This window comes from Colias philodice, chromosome 10, assembly GCF_061535455.1.
Source record: "Colias philodice isolate Cphi_HAF_F1 chromosome 10, ilColPhil1 Martin Lab GWU primary, whole genome shotgun sequence".
Lineage (NCBI taxonomy): Eukaryota > Metazoa > Arthropoda > Insecta > Lepidoptera > Pieridae > Colias > Colias philodice.
In genome coordinates, this window is record NC_143095.1 from 3,157,389 (window position 1) to 3,177,461 (window position 20,073).

Here is a 20,073-nt window from a genome sequence, read left to right on the forward strand (position 1 = left end):
TCTATAAATTAATAATAAATTTATTTATGAAGTATGGCAGCACTTTTTCCCCCTACTAGAAGTATGGCAAATATAATAATGGTCACATTTTATCAAATACTCTCCAAAAATCCAAATGCAATACTGGTACAAAAAGTTTGGCGAAAAAAAAAAATTTTTGCAGATTTTCGGCGGTATGGCGACCATTTGGAATCGTCCGAAAAGTATGGTATGGTGATTTTCGTAAATGGCTACACGACGATGGTTACCTGTGCAAAAGTTAGCCTGGTACAAATGGTTGAATTGTTTTTTTTTAAATCAACACATTTGCGTCGGTATGGCGGGCTGTAAGTCACACCGGAAAAGTATGGCATGACACTACCGCCTACTTCTTTTTTATGGGCTATCGGTAAATTCTAAAATTTTTGTGTTACAAATCGTTTGACTTTCGCTATTTTTATGACGAGTTCGACTAACGCCCACGCGACTAAGCCGCCGGTACCAGCGTTCACACCATCGTTTTTCTTTTTGTCATTGCGTACTAAGACCCCTGTAGAACCGCCATCCTGTTACAAATGACTCGAAATTTTGTGTCAGTATCTCCCGGTCTATACGTGCTAGAACGCACTAAATCGCAAAGACATGTTAAATCACTAATGATATTACAAATGGCCTGTCACGTATTGTATGCTCTCGTAATCTGAGATCATAATATTGATGTTTTGCATAAAAACAAAACATGTATTATGTGTCGAATAAAACACACAGCGTTGGATGAAGAAAGCTGTCTATGAATCCCACAAATCTATAGAAATAAGTTCTACCTTACCTCTTGTCTATGGATCTTTCACCTCACTAGCAAGGGCGCGTCCCTTTATCCGCTTCCGCCTCTGACGCGCCGCCATCTTCCAAGCGCATAGCATCTTCATCAGCAAGCAGTAAAACTCAACGCTGTGTGTTTTATTCGACACATAATACATGTTTTGTTTTTATGCAAAACATCAATATTATGTGTCTTTCTAAAACACACAGCGTTGGATGAAGATGTGTTTGATATCTGCTGGTGAAGAAAGAGTTACAAACGCTATGTTGAAATATAACTCATCTATTGACACTGTAATACTTAAAGTGCTGTATTACAAGTAAAATTTTTTCTTTTTAATGCTAAATGAAAATGCTGTAGGTATTGTTAAATAAAGCTATATTATAGAAATTTCAAAATACAATAATAAAGGGCTATTGCCCACAAAAAAAAAAGAAAATGAACATCTTTCCTTGCTTAAAACCTAAACTAACAAACTCTCTTAAATTGTTATCTTTGGGTAACATTTCAACTTAATATACATTAATGTCATGACACTGACTAAAATCTGGACTATATAATATGCCTAGTGCTTCTATATAATATCTTAACCAGTCTTGGTTTATTGTGCAACAGTAATAGAAATGAAATAAAGAAATATAAATTAACTATTATTCTCCAAGGAACATAAAAGAGATCAATCCCAGTCAAATCTTAATAACTAATAAAGCCTCTAAGGCTTGATATCTTTATAAACAAGCTCTGCTTATTAAAAAGTTAAAATAATATAATAAAGGAAGAGATACAAAACAATCACCATTGGCAAAATTGTGCCCTAGGTATTAATACTAAATATCACACTGATTATAATACTAGATTACTTTATTAGATGGGTGTAAAGTTATCAAAAAGTAAAACCGACTCATTGTCTCTGGCTAGCTTTACCGGTCGGCAGTAGAATTTTTTAAAAGTCAGCATACTCTTCCAATTGCCCCTCTGAAGGATCTCCTCAATGGGTCGGTCCTCCAACCAACCTCTTGACGCAACCGCTGACCGGATACTGCCAGGAGGGGCTGCTATGCCTACTGACTTTAATATTGACCTTATCCAACCTGAGATCAGAGTACGAGTAGCAGGTTTAACTTGACCCTTTATTGATAAAAATAAATTGTCTATTTCTGTGCCCGAACGCCTATTTTCTGAGATCTGAATTAGCCTTTCTACGTGGGTTACCGGGCATATAGAAATCTCTGGGTGCCTTGACAAACACCACCCTGACTGTTGGTGTGTTGCTGTATCTGTCTTGGACCCAAACTCAGGCCAGAATATAATTTTATTTTCCTGTCTGACAAAGCAGTCCTTAGAGATCTTAAGAAGAGTAAGATCATGGATTCTTCTGCCCGATGCTAATAATAGGATTAAGGCTGTTCGCCTTGATATCTCAAACAGGGTTGAATTACCCTCTGTTGATTTAAGCCAGTTAACCAGGGTCTCTATGTCCCAGATTGATTCTTTTCTTTGTCTTGGTTTTGCTATAGCAATAGCTCTTAGGACTTGCTGTACAAAGAAATTGGCGGTGATTCTCTCCTCTGATGCACCATAGAAGGTTGATATCGCTGACTTATGCAGTAGAATTGTACTGTAAGCCAGATTGTGCTCTAAATGTAGGCTTGCTAAGAATTGAGCAACGTCATTACCGGAAGGTGCCTTGAGGTCCTTGTTATTTGATCTGCACCAGGCCAACCACCTCCGAATTGGAGGGCCATAAGTTGCTAGTGTGGAGGGACGCCAACTAGCCACCAGCAAATCCTTTTCTTTTGTATTCCAGTGGGCTATTTGTTTCTCCCACCCCCAATCTCCCAAGCTAGCAGTCTCAGGTCCTCTACCTGTGGGGGAGGCAAAGCCGTCGATAGATCTATGAGGCAACTCCGTAGGTTCGGTATGACGAATGGTGGACTGAGTGCTCTCGACCTCAGGTCCGGAAGCCAATAACACTGAGCCCACTGGGGGGCTATTACAATGTACCTGCCCTGTGCATTGTTGAGGTGAGCTAGTACCTGTGGGATTAGACTGGGTGGAGGAAATACCCAGGCCAGGTGCCAGCTCCACTGCTGCCTGAAGGCGTCGCAGAACTCTGCGCAGGAATCTGCTGCATCTAAGCTTACATACCTTGGTACTACTGCGCTTCTTTGAGAAGCGAACAGGTCGATGTCTGGTACTCCCCATTTCCGAAATAACACCTCTGTGGCATGAGGTAGAAGATGCCACTCTGGTAGGGGCTGACCTCTCGAAAGGCGATCCGCTATCCCATTGAGGAGGCCTGGGAGGTAGGATGCCGACAGAGTTAACTCTAACTTCTCCGCCAGACAAAGCACCTCGGATGTTAGTAATAAGAGGGCTAATGACCTTGTCCCTCCTTCGTTCCTTATGTGGGCGACCAGAGTCCGATTGTCGGACTGGATTAATATGTGGGCCCCTCTTAGTGTACTTTGGAGTCTTTTTATTGCAGCGAACACAGCATATAGTTCTTTGACATTCGAGTGCCAAGTTCTCTGCTTGCCTGCCCATCTCCCTGACAGGTAACGGCTGTTCAGCTGTGCACCCCAGCCCGCATCCGCTGCGTCTGTGGTAAGGAAGTGTGTCACCTGTTTCCTTATAAAGGATCTGCCGTTCTTGCCTATGTTTCTTCTCCACCACATGAGGTCCTGTGTCGCAAGGGGAGGAAAGGCTCTCCTCTCTCTGGGTCTGCTCCGCGCAAAACCTCTGAGAAATATCTGTAGCTGGCGACTGTGGAGTCTGCCGCCTCTCAGCGTTAAGTTTGCAAAATTCATCATGCCTAAGACCACTTGTAAGTCTCTTTGAGTGCAGGACATTTTTGATTCCATTGCTGCCACTGTATGTCTTATTTTTAAAACCTTCTTGTTTGGTAAAGACACAGACATCTGTCTCGTGTCCCACATAAGGCCCAAATATTCGAGTCTCTGCACTGGGTCTAGGATTGACTTTTCGAAATTGATGTGCCAACCAAGTTTCTTTAAGATGCCTACGGTCTCCGAGACCTGGGAGGTTAATTTGGCTCGGCTCTGGTGGACCAATAGGTAATCGTCCAGGTACACTAGAATGCGAATACCCCGAGCCCTCAGGGTCTCCGCGACCCAATTTGATATGGCTGCAAAAGTCCGGGGGGCAGAACATAGGCCAAAAGGGAGGGCCGTTAATTGTAGAATTTCCCCATTGTAAATTATTCTTAAAAACCTGCGGTGAGAATTTGCTATGGGCAAATGAAAATAAGCTTGATGGAGGTCTATCTTCACAAGCCAGTCCTGGCATTGTAAGAACTCCATTACGGTAACTGGTGAAATTAACTGGAAATGCCTGGCCGACACGTAGGTGTTTAGGTGCCTCAGATCGAAGATGGGCCTTGCTGAGCCGTCTGCTTTCTTTACCAGAAACATTTTTGAGTGAAAGCCGGCGTCTATCTTTCTGGGCCTCTCTAGGGCCCCTATTTTCTTTAACAGGTCTACCATCTCTGTCATGGCGGGGGACACCCTCGTAGAACATCTCTCCAAGACTAGCCTGCTGGGCAGACACATGGGAGGTTTCTTGGTAAATGGAATTCGAGAGTTGGTAATGTTTTTTAAAATGAAATGGTTGGCCCCTAAGTGAACCCAATTCTCTATATGTTTCTTTAAACACCCCGCCCTGAACAATTCCGAATTGTCATTTCTGCACCACTGGGTTGGTGCGGACGCCGCCACGAAAGGGCCGGCTCTTCTTTACCTTGGCAACCTGCCTCCTGTCCCCTCTTTGAGGCTGGTTCCTGGACACTGGGCGGAGAGACTGTCTACCGTGTTGAGGAGCAGCTCTCTGTTGTTGCCTTCTCTCTCTGGCATACATGGGAGTGTTCAACCACTGTTGGGTTCCGCCCAGAGAAGCTATGATAGGTTGTAGGGCTTCTCTGCTAAATAAATATTCCTTACTCGGAGGAACATTATGAAGTATAGAGCGTAGGTTGACATTTCCTAGCTCTTTTAAGATACGTTCTCGTCTTACCTCAATGCACTCAGACCTCTTGCCACAAATTAGCTGCATGGTCATCTCTGACCTTTTATAGGATGGAGAATCAGGACCAAACAATAAGGTTATCTTTTCAAACAGGTTACCTGGGTTTAAATTATACTTATTCTCCTGTGCCCAATTTACAATGTCCTGTAAGCCCTCTTTAAGCAAGCGACGCTGTTCTAAGATATTATTTGATAAACCTGCTAATAGTAACTCAGTCGACATTAAAAAATCTTTGTTCTTATTGAGGTGGCAAAATTCCTCATTCACCTTAAGGGCTGTGAAGCCTGGGGAAGCTAAGCAAGAGTTAAGCACTTTTTTATACCTTATCCCCTTCCAAGTAGGACGGTCAAAGTGCTGGAGACGCTCTAACTCCAGTAGGAGCTCCTTGTTGGCCAGAGGGACGACCACCGCAGCGTCACACTCGGTATCCAGATCGCCTAACGTCAACTCACCAGACTGACTTAACCCTGCCCTTGACGCAGTAGCCGCCGTGCCTGGGTATGATAGAAAACCTGTTGACGTAGCGACGTCACTAGGTACCTCTTGCATCTTACTTAATTCACATAAATATTGTGGTAATTGTGACATGTATTGCGAGATGTATCCCACCTGTTGCATGAGGGACTCTATGCGTGGGTCGGAGCAAGTATCAGTTTGATTGTACTTACGGAACTTTTCCTTTCTTGCCTTTTTCCTGCGAGGAGACGAGCTGTCGCTCCTCTCGTCCTCCGAGGACGAGGAAGTCGACTCACCACTACACTTTGGATGCCGGTTTTCATCCGAAACACCGGTCTTTGAATTGTCCTCAGACAACGTGCTTTTTTCCTTATGGGAAAGCATTTCGAACTTAAACACAAAAATAACACCGTAAAACAACACTGTGTGTTATTACAACTGAATTCACAGTAAATTTAAACACAAAAAACAAGAGATTTAAAAGAAATATCAAGATTTGATATCTAAGCGATGTTGACGCTTCGGAATTCACAAACGCTATGCGCTTGGAAGATGGCGGCGCGTCAGAGGCGGAAGCGGATAAAGGGACGCGCCCTTGCTAGTGAGGTGAAAGATCCATAGACAAGAGGTAAGGTAGAACTTATTTCTATAGATTTGTGGGATTCATAGACAGCTTTCTTCATCCAACGCTGTGTGTTTTAGAAAGACACATAATATAATCTACTATCTAGCGGTGCCCCGCGGTTTCACCCGCATTGCTCCGCTCCTGTTGGTCTTAGCGTGATGATATAAAGCCTATAGCCTGCCTTCTTCGATAAATGGACCATATAACACCGAATTCTTTTTTCAAATCTGACCAGTATAGTTCCTGAGATTAGCGCGTTCAAACAAACAAACAAACTCTTCAGCTTTATTATATTAGTATAGAAGTATAGATTAATCGACCTCTGCAGCTAAACTCTGTTTAAATCTAACTACTCCATTTCCTAACCATGAAGTTTATAGCCATTCGTTCTGATCCATACCATCCGTTGATAAATTAGTTATAAAGACTCTATGTAAGTATATTTAAGTTGTTAATAGTCTATCAGAACAAATTATTTCAATGTATAATTTATCGTATTGTATATTCATAAACAATTTGTCGATAATTAGATTGAATTTAATGCATCTGTGATGATTCTAATGCGGGCTTTTGTTACCCATAGCTTTTATCGTTTTTGATACATTATTACTATTTAGATAAGTAACTACATATTTAGTAATCAAATATGATAATTATTATCTAACTTTATTCTATTCATAAAACATTTTAATTCTAACAACGTACATAAACGACAACCTCATCATTAACAAATTGAAATTTATCTGAATATAACATGATTCATGAACACTTTGTAATATTAGCCATTTTTCTTTGATGTGGAGTGCCAAAGGTTTAATCAGTGATAACAAGATAGTATAGACTTCAACACCTGATCCGAAGCAAAGTACCCACTTAACTTTAACAGAAGCATCTTTGACTAAGAAATATAATATTACCTTTAGTGTGTGTCGTTCAATGAGTGGTTTTGTAGGTAGAGTTACTTAAAGAATAATAGATAATTAATTTACTAGAAACTTTATAACTAAGCCCATACCTTTTTTTTTTTTTTTTGTAAATGCGAAAGTAACTCTGTCCGTCCACCAGTCTGTCTCTTCTTGACTGATTTGAATGCAATTTGGTATAACTTTATAATAATATATTTATATCCAGATCTATTAAAACGATTCCAAAGTTGATGATGATCCCAGATCCGTTTTAGCTCACACGTGTACCCAGCACTACTCTAACCGAAACTTGAACTTAAACCGAAAATAACAACCCACGTCAAAACCGTAATAGCGAAGAACACATACATCAAATATATGTACATTAAATTAATTAATTCGAAAGTAAAATAAACATTTGAGAGACGGAACTGTTGGCGGCGTGTTGGCGTATTGCTCGAGTACCTCAAGAGTCAAGTGCAGTCCAATTAATCTGCCAATGAATACCTGCTTCACGTGGAGTGCGAATGTGGAAATTACCGGCTATTTTATCCAAGAGATACGCGTAATGACTGATCCCAGTCATACCATGTTTAACGCATTGATTTGGGTGTCTTCTATTATAACGCGAGTTTTGTAATTTCAACCGAAAAAGATGGAGGAGGTTGTCAATTCGTATTTATTTTATTTAATATTGCTGTTAAATACGTTTTAGGGTGAAATAATAAAAAAAGGCTACCAATATTTTATATTTGCTTTCATACTCTCGTGAATCACGATCGTAGAAATATTTTCGACTATTCGTACCTACTTACATAAATTCAAAGGGTTTTGTTGTGGCTCGATATTCAATTCAATATTCTAATACATAATTAATGGCATTGGTATATAAAGTAGAATATAATTTCGCTAAAACGATTTACACGTAGTTCAACAAAAACATATAATGCATATTTAAGATGCCAGGTCTCGTAATTTCAACCCTCGAAAACCAAATGAAAGAAATAGAACTCGTTCTATATGCGAGCACCGTTTTCACGATTCGTACCTTTTTATTAAAGCCAAGAATACATACATACCTATTATGTAGCACAAAAGCTCGCTATTTTTGAGCAGATTCTTCGTATAATAAAATATTTGGCCAAGGTTGCTTGGATTGGAATTAGAAACGGCCCTACACCGACAAAAAAGGTACCTTTATGAAAATTAATCGTTATTTTATCATTGGATATTACTTGAATATCGAATATATGTATAAAAAGGTTAAAGAAGTACTTGGGTAGAACACTATTCCAATAAATCACAAATTAATAGGAAAAAGAAAAAGAAAATCGCATATTGTAGAAACGTAGTTTGTAGTTACGAACGTCATTTATCTGTTTAATAACAATCTCAATCATACAAATATACTCCCATAATATCGTAATAAAAGAATAATATAATATATTTTTATGACACTCACAATGGCTCTTACACGGCGAAACGGATTTAGGTCATATTTCAGACACATAGGTCACCTAGATTAATATATCTAATTGTTAGAAAGATCCAGACGTTGACTCACCAAATAGTGCTTTTATTCAAGACGAAAACAACCAAAAGGACCTGTCTATAGTCAATTCATATGATTATTAAACCTATAGGATTGTTAAGATTTTATTTACACAATTAAACGGATAGATTAAAACTAAGGTTAACTTTTCATATAGCTTCACAAATGATCTACATTTTTGCGAAAAGTTCGCGGTCGAGTAATTGAAGACTAATAGAAGTTAACTGGGTAATAAAAAATAGGCTACGAATTAAAACGCCAGTTTAAAATCTAGGCAGCAACTCACTTTTCTCAATCTGACCATAATAAGTTTAAATATTCTGTCGATATTAATATGATATCATGAAATATAATATTTAAGGTATTTCAATTCTTTTTGTAGAGTATAAAATATTTCTTAGGATTACACATTCAACCATTATAGAGAAAAAAACGGATTGATACGTCTCCGAAATAACAGTGTGGCGTTAACACTAAAATAACAGTAGTGGAACATTGAATAATGCAAATGTAACGTCCCTTTTGTGCGTGCTTTATATCCATACCTATAGCATACTATCAATATTATAAATGTAAAAGTTTTCCGACCATTCAGTATTCATCTATCACTTTATTATTTTACAAATGAATTACGCTCATTTTACGTTCCTTTTTGTTTGAAAGCGCGTATCAACCGTATTCATTAATTCTGTTGGCTACATAGTCATTTCAATTAGGACATCTACGTACGCCTACAAAGCGGCTGTCAAGGCTGAAATCACCTGTCTAGACCACAGAAAGCACTTGATAATTTAGATGTTTCAAGCTTTGGAACTGCTCGTTGAGTTTACAAATTTGTACGAGCTAATAAGCTTGGAAGTTAGATATTTTAATTACGTAAGTATTCTTTTATGCGAAACAAATAAACAGGGATATATTGTAAGTAGAATTTCATGCTAAATTTGTATGACTTACAAAATTATGTGTATTACGTATGCATAATATTAATGTATGAACGAAAATTAGTACAATATTGTTAGTCTAGTATGTTCAATAGGTACTTTAAACGGATGCAAACATGCATAATATTATAATTTTGAGAGGATAACGCTTTGTTATTGAGGTATTATCGCTAAAATAATACCTAAACATTATATTTGATAAATGTTTTTGTTATTTAAAATGCATAATAATATATTTTCTATAACATATTTTAACGATTTATGGAAGATGAATATTTAGACAAGTGTCCATAACTTTAATGATTAAAGAAACGGCTGCGAATTGCTCAATCGCACTGCTATTCGAGAAATGGAAAGCTTTGAATTGATAAAATATTTTTCTAGCCATACCTACCAATAAAAATACCGCGTAGAATTCCACAGCTTTGACACGCTTTTATGTTTAACTGGGGTAACAAAAAAGGAAGAACTAAGCCATACCTTCACGTATGGCTATATACCTACTATCATAGTATAAAGAGGTAAAATTTGTGTGTTTGTGATGATGTAGAGCATTATCTTTATATCTGAAGAAATGTTTACAATAAATAGTTTTATAATAGTGTCACAACAGTCACAAATAAAGTGGCTTTTAAGTTTTAATTGGTTATAGGTAACTAGCGGTCCGCCCCGGCTTCGCCCGTAGTACATATTTCGCAATAAAAAGTAGCCTATGTCCTTTGTCGGGTATCAAAATATCTCCATAAAAAACTTCATGCAAATTGGTTCAGTAGTTTAGGCTTGATTGAGTAACAGACAGACAGACAGAGTTACTTTCGCATTTATAATATTAGTATGGATATTAGTTTTTTATATTTTTTGGAGCAGCTAGTAATATTTTAAAGCAAAATTTCACAATTACTGATGAGGACATAGCATCTTGCTTTACCATATATGTATTTAAAATAAGTAGGTATTTATACCTATATAATATTTATGACAACAGACAAAAAACCGCAAACATTTCCTTGATAAAATTTTAAACTTACTGCAAAAAATTCTACTTCAAATTAAAGACGAACGTACAAAACGTATTTGATATCAAAAGGCAGCCATTTATGTTAAAAAGCGCGAAAACTACGATAATCCATTGTGAAGAAATCTATTCGGAATTTTCAGTGGAATCGCGATGCATTGCAAACCAAACTCTACGACTTATTTGAGTAGCTATTTCTAAAGACTGATCATTATGTGAAAAATTGTTCGCTTTATAAACTAGCATTTTAGATTAATGCACTAGCGTAGCGCGCGAATTCGGTCATGGTTTTATATTTGCATTGCAAAAGCTCTCGTTTACATGGATGCGGCACGATCGCTGGAAGTACATAATTGACCTATCTTCACTTCTGGACAAAGTGTATTGAGAACCTCCACACCTCTATTACAACGTTGTCCCTTTTCCAGAATGCCCGATCCTTCTCATCTATTACACATTAGCATTACATTTCAGAACCTTTCGACTAACAATAATAATTGATTCACTATTTTTAGTTCCTTCACATAGCATACAGGTAGTTCAGTAAGTTACTTTGTTACAGAAGATAGAAAATAGTGAACAAAAAACATACTTAATTTATTTATATTGTACTGACTTATATTCGTCCCTTTCTTAATTACACGCCTGAGTGAGAGAGCAATCTAGCAAAATATACCGGAGACGGAATATAAAGAGTCACCTTTTGTTAAAGGAAATTCTTACAAAATGTAAAGTTGTTTTGTAAAGACAAATATATAAGTGTAAGTCGAGCATGCTTCGACACAATTTTATATATACTTACAGGTTTGAAAGGGGTACCAAACGGAGTTTTTATTGAGTGATGTTATTCATATTCATATAAAATATAAATCCATTCATAATATACATATTTCTAAAGAGAGTTCTCTATTATACCAACTTTACTATCTCCTCATAAAATTTTACTCGTTACTCATAAATTTTTTAGAATTTTTACTGAAATAAAAACTGTGTAAAAACTACCTCAATATCACAAAATGGTGCCTAGTTTGTACAGTGGAAATGCCGGACATTTCCGATTCCAAGCAATTTCTGCATGCAATAAATTTATATTTATGATATATCTCTACGGCCTATACACAATTCTGTATATTATTTTAATTTAGTTGAAGTGTTATCCAGTAACATTCGTCGTATTTGAGGTACTTAAATAAAATATTATTTAATATATAGAGAGTAAAAAACATGGGAACTTATTGCGTGACTTTTTTGCGCAATAAATACAATTCCCGCGTTTAATCACACAATTAGTTAGAAGCACAGTTAGAAGTCTTACATCGGTCGGCTGCTGGCGCATGATGAGCCCGCGGCTGGCCCATGTGGCCAATCATCGCCTCGCACCGCCCGCTACCGATGCCAAAATTGTATCTGAAATAGACATACAAGTTGATAACTTTAGTTTAATTTATGTTCACCAATCTGAATACACTTATAGGTGGCCTATGTGGTCTTGCAGGGAAAACCCAAATAGGCATATCGTGATGAGAATGGAAGTGATAAATGAGAGTAGCTACTTCATTGGCGTATTGAAATAGAGATCCGTAAGAGGTAACTTTTATAGAAAACGCTTATAGTATATCTTTAACAGAGTAGTAGTAGTAGTGAAGTCCCGTGTCCCCGTAGTGGGGTAAGGGGCAGATGCATTATTCATACATCTGTTTCACTGATCGATTTTCTTTAGGGACAAGTAGGTGATCAGCCTTCTGTGTCCTGCCAGACCGAGACTTTTTTTTTCTTCGTCTCCACCGGGAATCGAACACCCAGGACCCCTCGGTTCTACGCTCACGCGTCAACCACTGTACCAAGGAGGCGGTCAAGCGGTCGGTCTTTAACAGAACTACATGTCTTTTTACACAGATAAATAACTAACATCACTCGCATAAATCATACTTTTTTTTACTAGATAAGTAAAAAGCTCGTAGGTATAAGCTACGAGGCTATTGATATAACATGTAAAACTAAAAATAGTTTGGATATAAACGATACAACTCTATGTTGCGTAAAATATGAATGATGTGTCTGATAATATCATTTTAATTGCGTACCTATAGCAAGAAGCACATAAGAGATAATGTACGTCGCTATTTCTAGAAATTTTCCGTTTTCAAAATTTTCAGAATGACTAACATATCAAATTGATGAAAGTGAAAATTTTAACAATTCAATATTTCTATTATTTTTATTATTTTATGGTATTTTATATCTCAACCACAGTTACTACTATAGTTGTACTGTCGTACGTACGTAAACGTTAACGATTTTTATAATTAATAAATAAGTGGATAATGTCATAAAATAATTTTGAAGTATTTTATTAAATTTTACAAAATATAACTCATAAATTAACACCGCTTTAATAAAGCCGCTTCCTAAAGAAAATTACGTTTAGAATATTACATATTTTGTCGCTTGAACTCGACATTCCGGTATAAGTATTTGTCGATTAGCAGGAAATTGGGTTTCTGAAGAGCGTGTAATGCGAATGAAATAAAACGTTTCAGGAAATATAAAAAATATTAAAGTCTTCGATATGAAAGAAAAACCAATATTTATTTTATACATTACTAGTGGTCCGCCCCGGCTTCGCCCGTGGTACATATTTCGCAATAAAAGGTAGCCTATGTCCTTTCTCGGGTATCAAAATATCTCCATACCAAATCTCATGCAAATTGGTTCAGTAGTTTAGGCGTGATTGAGTAACAGACAGACAGACAGAGTTACTTTCGCATTTATAATATTAGTATGGATGAGACAATTTCAGGAGCTAATTATAAAAGCACTTATGATTGTTTGTATTTTTATACGCGGAATTGTATAAACTAACAACTAACAAGAGAGAAGCTTAATCCGGTAGTGAAATTAATTCCAATTCAATCCACTTACAGCACTTAGTTTCACCGCAATGCAGTGATACACGTGTGTTTTATAATTTCGCGGCTTATCCAATATGCAAACATAACCCTCTCACTGACCAATTCAGTCGAGAGATTATTTTGCATAAAAATTACTGTAAACTGGTAGCCGTCTCCTGAAAACACAGCCGCTTAATTAACATATTTTTTTCGATTCATAGCGAGTTCTAACGAATCGTGAAATTGTTAAATTAATATTGCATGTGTTTTGGGTTGTACAGAGGTATGTTGTTGTGAATATTGTTTTTTTATATATATAGGTAGATACGATCTCACTGTCTTTTGTTCAATATGTGTTTTGTTAAAAAAATATTATAATCAATCAATAAAAAATAAATATAATATAATCAACACTGTTTCTACAGCCCGTCCAAATGTAGCGCTTAAAAATGTTACCTAAATTATCTAGCACAGTGCTTTAGCCCTTAGACTATTGAACCTATAGCTAATGAAAATATACTAACGAGTAGGTATATGTATAAGTAATGTAATCTACATTAATTAGACGTAGGTATATAATACAACCATAAAAATAAAAACGTTTTTACAGCATTAATTGAGATTTTATAATAATTTTTATCACATGAAATATTGATATTTGATTCTAATTTTGATTGAAAATATTTTTAGAGAGCTTTTAAATTTAACGATCAAACCACACAGACAATGAGCTTCATTGCCTCGTCATGTTAAGAGAACTTGCAACTTTAATATTTGACAAAATATTTAATAGTGTATAGTGTATACTGTAGAATGTAGAGACTCAAATAGGTACAATGTAGATAGATAAATGTTAAATTATTTTGAACCACGTTTTCTACGATTTTCGGGATTATTATATTATGTAGGTACACTGTCTCCCAAAGTGTAAACATAATATAAACAAATTTAAAAGCTTGGTGTGAGACGTTCAAAATCTCGCAATAGGTATTGTTTTATAAACTTCGAATTATAAAAAAAAACAGCTGTATATCTAGTGTAATAAAATAGATACTCGAACAAAGAATACCCGGCTATCAATTATTACGATGGGAAAATCAATATCTACGTATGCTATTAACTTCGAGCTTACTATTGTTAAAATCCGTTACCGTTGTATGTAACTCAATAAAATATTATAACAGCTACACAAATTTACAATTGACACAGACAGAAATCGTAAGGGCATAATGTGGAACATTTCTACGTCGTAATGAGAAGCAAGCCTGAATTAGTGAATAAATAAAAGATTTGTTATGTTCGCGATGGAAACTGCAGACGAGTAAAACAGCATTTGTTTGTTTCCAAATAAATATTTTAAATGTTACAATCTAACGTTTCAAATATACATTATATTGTGATATCTATAGTAATTGTAAACATTAGAAAGTTAGCGCTATTATAGCAAGTTTAGACCACCGCTCCATATTGATTTATTTTCTAGTATAGGTAGGTACTTAGTTGTTTTAAAAACATTCATTAAAATAGTTTATCTTTATGCCTTATGTATGTCTATAAAATGAATAAATAGTCCTTCATACGTGAGCCTTTAGAAGGTAATGAACTCTGCGTCTCAAAGACGTTTCATCAGTTGCAGGGCTTACGGTTGGCTACTATTCAATAGTAAGCATGTCTGATGCATACAATACAACCCCGGGTAAACTGAATCAGGTACGATGCAGGATTTCAATCCATTGCAAAATCTTAAAAAGCACTATGAAAGATAAAGGTAAATAGCCGTATACTATTCGAATTAAACATTGAACAGGGTGAGTGAGCCAAAATAAAAGAGATATTACAACAAACAATAAAACGTAAGACTATCATCGATATTTCATAAGTAATGAATCCACTTTGCATAAATAATTCCATCAGTCCTTGTAAGCTACTTATGGAAATTGGAAAATAAAATATGAAACCGTTATTTTACCGTCGTACCATATTTACATTAACGTTTTATTTTCTTTTGACTTTACGTGTGCAATTTGTATCTCATAAATGGTAATTCGTATCCTTCCGGCACACTCGTACGGTTCACTTGAAGTCCCTGGCGGAAAACCAAGGCCTATGTTTCATTTCATACCTATCCCATATAAATACTTCATACGCAATATTTCACAGAGGTTTTATTTAGCTCTCTTTGTTTACACGCGTCCCATATACATATTTTGTTTGAAAAAGCTTAGTAAGCTCTGAAAACATTTCAGATACGTATGCAATATAAATAAGTAGATAAATTCACAATGCACGAAAATGTTTATTAACTTTTTCAGAATGTATGATTATTTGTTGTTTATATTTTAAGTTAAAATACATACCTATAGTGAAATGATGAACACTTTAAATAATATAAATATTTAGTACATCGCTTAACAACGTAAAAATAGATACAAACACCATAACAAATAATTTCAGAAAATTCAGCCATGCGCTCGTGCAACAGTGACCCAATACCTTTTTTTAAACCCAAATGCTGTGACCTTCCTGGTTGGCCTACTACTGACAAAACTCTTTGCTCAAGCTTTAAACAATCAAGCAATTTCACAAAATGACGAAAACAGTGCAAGCGACAACTTAAAGACAAAGCCGCCGTGTAATCTTGTAGCTTTGTAAAAAGTGACCTATATAGTTACTAACCTACATTTTCAGATCACTTCCAACTTACCTATTCAAACGCGTAATACAGTAAAGCAAACAATATTATATAAACTCTGTATCTGAACTCTGCTACAAAGAGTTAAACTTTCCAACACTCTCTGAGCTAATTTATACGTGTAATTGGACGCAAATTTTGGTTATTACCCACATAGTATCCAGTTGTAAAAGTATTTTCATGCAGTATTTGTTCTAAGAAAAGTTTTACTTTTAAAGCGAAGCATCATTTCAGATAAAATACTATCATTCACCAATACTGTGTAACAAAGAACAATACTTATACCGTAGGAACAAACACCGATGATCGATGGGAAGGGAATATTGAGATATGAACGCGTTTTTGCAGAAAGTTGATATTCAACTACACGATACAAGCAAATATATTAATATTTTATGTAGATCTACTTCATTCAATACTATTCTACGCGGTGCGGCGAATTAGAGTACATACTGCATATTGCAGTTTTAATTAACGTTTACATTTTTTGTATTAATTCTACATACCTGGATAAAAACTAACAAATTAAATGCAAACTTGATATTATATTATTATATTTCCAAGCTATATTTCTACTTACATAGAAAGTAGTGCAATGAGAAACGAACGGATTTTTCAAAAGTAATTTAAAACTTCAACGCTTAAAGCGCAGTAGCTTTTTAGGTTAAAAATTTAATTGCGGTTATAATCAATTATTAAACGAAGAATATCATGGATTTATAGAAGTGGTTAATGATTTTCTGAATATCATTTATAATTATCGAGACATAACAAATAAGCAATCGAAAATAAACGATTCTTCCTCAATATAAACTATAGTAATAAATAACGTATTCGGTTACGTAAATTGATTTTTACCTTATAGACCGGGAGATACTGACACAAAATTTCGAGTCATTTGTAACAGGATGGCGGTTCTACAGGGTTCTTAGTATGCGATGACAAAAAGAAAAACGATGGTGTGAACGCTGGTACCGGCGGCTTAGTCGCGTGGGCGTTAGTCGAACTCGTCGGAAAAATAGCGAAAGTCAAACGATTTGTAACACAAAAATTTTAGAATTTACCGATAGCCTATAAAAAAGAAGTAGGCGGTAGTGTCATGCCATACTTTTCCGGTGTGACTTACATCCCGCCATACCGACGCGAATGTGTTGATTTAAATAAAACAATTATTCAACCATTTGTATCAGGCTAACTTTTGCACAGGTAACCATCGTCGTGCAGCCATTTACGAAAATCGCCATGCCATACTTTTCGGTAGGGTTGTTGAGGATTCCTCTTCCGCTTCCTCATAATGCGGAAGTTCCGCAATATTTTGGGTTCCTCTACCGTTACCGCATCCTCAAAAATGAAAATAAAAAATCCTCTTCCGCTATCGTTTCCTCAAAATTTAGAGGAAATTTATGATGATGCTGATCCGATCAGGCGGCGAATTTACGAAGCCTATTTAGACTAACTATGTATTTGAGTTACGAGTCGGACTCTACTAACGAACAAGAGTCTTACCGCCATATTTATATCTGCGCCTAACACTTATCTCTAAACATAATAATATAACATTTTCTCTCATACTCAGAAGAAACATATTTTACCAAATAATGTTTATCAAAAGTCATTTTAAATTAAAAAAACAAACAAGTTGTTTAAGCTTACATAATATCTACCAGTTAGTTTTCTTTGTGGAAATCGCCTAATGTTGCTTCCGCGCGGGGGTGAGGTAAGTTTAATTTTGGCGGGAGGCGGAGAGTGTCCGTTCTGTAGCGTTTAGCTACTATTATGTATTCTGTGCTTAAACATCAATATGTACAGACAGGAGAATGGCTTTTGTTTTAATTTTTAATTTTAAAAGTTTTTGTTTTTTAATCATGATTATAATTTCCTATCATCCTCAGCCTCATCCGCTTCCTCTTCCGCTTCCTCATCCGCATCCTCTTCCTGAAAAAAAATATCCTCTTCCTCATCCGCATCCCCTAAATTTGTGTGTGAAAATTCCTCTTCCTCCTCCTCTTCCTCATAATCACTTCCTCAACAACCCAACTTTTCGGATGATTCCAAATGGTCGCCATACCGCCGAAAATCTTTTTGTACCAGTATTGCATTTGGATTTTTGGAGAGTATTTGATAAAATGTGACCATAATTACATTTGCCATACTTCTAGTAGGGGGAAAAAGTTCTGTCATACTTGAAAAATTAATTTAGTATTAATTTATATAAGTGAAGATTTCCAACACCTAGATCTTTGAGATTTTGTATTTATATTCGTTGATCCTCAAACTTACAGGAAAAATAAGTGCCATACTGTTACAAATCGTTTGACTTTCGCTATTTTCCGACGAGTTCGACTAACGCCCACGCGACTAAGCCGCCGGTACAAGCGTTCACACCATCATTTTTCTTTTTGTCATTGCGTACTAAGAACCCTGTAGAACCGCCATCCTGTTACAAATGACTCGAAATTTTGTGTCAATATCTCCCGGTCTATTATTTTTACTTTCAATGATAGCAGTGATTTTGACGTCTTTATCTCTTTGTAAAGTTGTATTTGTGGCATCGTAGAGCTGCCAAATGCAGTGATCAGATTCAGTGCGTGAAAACAAAAAAGTTTTCAAGGTTGAATCACGCTTTATCTACCTTTTTGTTACATGTAAAGCTGCTCAAACGTAAAAATTGATCAACATTTCAGACTATATTTTAAGAATGTGTAGAATAAACTAATTAAATTAAATAGATAACAAAATTAAATTGCTTTCTTGTCTCTATATGTAATACCTGTATGAATGAATATCACCTTTCTTTCTTAAATAAGACAATTCGTTCAAAAATAAATGGGAAAACGTCTGCCATGTCAATCACGAGTCTTCACAAGGGATACAGGGCTACAGATGTAAGCCGATAACAATGACACTACATTTCACTTTTAAGAGTCCCATTTGTTTCAGTTTCTAGGGGTAAAGTATTTATCGAAAAGAAAATATACGTCGGGATTTTACACGATTTTTTAAATGTAATCAGCTTATGCAAAAGTATAGTTTCTTTTGAGCATAGTACATCTGGGGACATCCTGTATAAATTCTATGCTATGTAATATTTAAACAACCTGATTTATTTAAACTTTAATAGTTCGAAATGTGCGATATTCAAACCTTGACCCATTAAAAATCAGCGGTTATAAGAGTACAGATAAAAATGAAATAACACCTATTCGTAGCGTTATTCTTACTTTCTAATATTATATTGAAAGTAGCATAAAAAATCTTTATGGTTGTTTTTATTCAAAGTCACTTAACGTGCGTAAAAAGTATAAATTCAAGATTAAGGAAAATTTCACATAGATACTGAAATTTATATCGTTGTAAATACAGGTTTTGACAAAAGCCCCTAAATGGGGCTATAAATTCAGTGAAGTTTACATTTATAACATAAATGCCAAGAAAGGACATTAAATGCAGACAGTTTGTTATCTATTCATTGAGTATAACTTGAGTATAACACATTGGTCCAATAAATTTTATCTCCTGCCACGGGCAGTCACAATATTGCTGGAACTTTTGATTAAATCACAGTTTTATCTTCCATCGAGTAAACGGTTGGCAATGGCCGACCTTTTATATTGGATCACGGTTTTCAGTGTTCGCCGAACTTTGCGCAACGTTCATGTAATTTTGATCGCGTTTAATTTTATCTAGATGTTAGATGTATCTTTATAAGTGGTTATCCTTTTAGTGAGTTATTTTTAGATCATTTCAGCTAGAAATGTATAGCAATCAAAGTATTTATTCGAAGTACGAACCATTTGTTATCTTATATATAAAACTCCCGTGTCACAATGTTAGTTACCATACTCCTCCAAAACGGCTGGACCGATTCTCATGAAATTTTCTGTGCATATCGGGTAAGTCTGAGAATCGGCCAACTTATATTTTTCATATACATATGAAATACACGGGCGAAGCCGGGGCGGACCGCTAGTAATTTCTAAAAAATCGTATGTTTAAAAATGACCATAAATGCTGTGTATTTATTAACAGCATTTCTAATAGGTTATATAATTATATGTTGTACCTACTGTAATGTTCCAGAATGAAACATTATTTATTAGAAATGAATCAATTATCATTGCTATAAAACTATTCAATAAGGATTAACTCA

General features: G+C 35.7%; 1 protein-coding gene and 1 long non-coding RNA gene across 2 annotated transcripts in view; one reads left to right on the forward strand and one right to left on the reverse strand.

Moving 5' to 3' along the window:
* Nucleotides 1-11,748, reverse strand: part of LOC149485088 (uncharacterized) — a 29,303-nt gene extending 17,555 nt beyond the window's left edge. Inside the window, exon 1 of the mRNA XM_089699646.1 lies at nucleotides 11,656-11,748. Within this exon, the coding sequence (XP_089555772.1) occupies nucleotides 11,656-11,676 (21 nt within the window). The 5' untranslated portion in view covers nucleotides 11,677-11,748. The remainder of the gene's footprint in view (nucleotides 1-11,655) is intronic.
* LOC149485087 (uncharacterized) overlaps nucleotides 1-20,073 on the forward strand; it is a 200,850-nt gene that overhangs the window by 49,677 nt on the left and 131,100 nt on the right. The gene's annotated exons all lie outside the window — the stretch shown is intronic.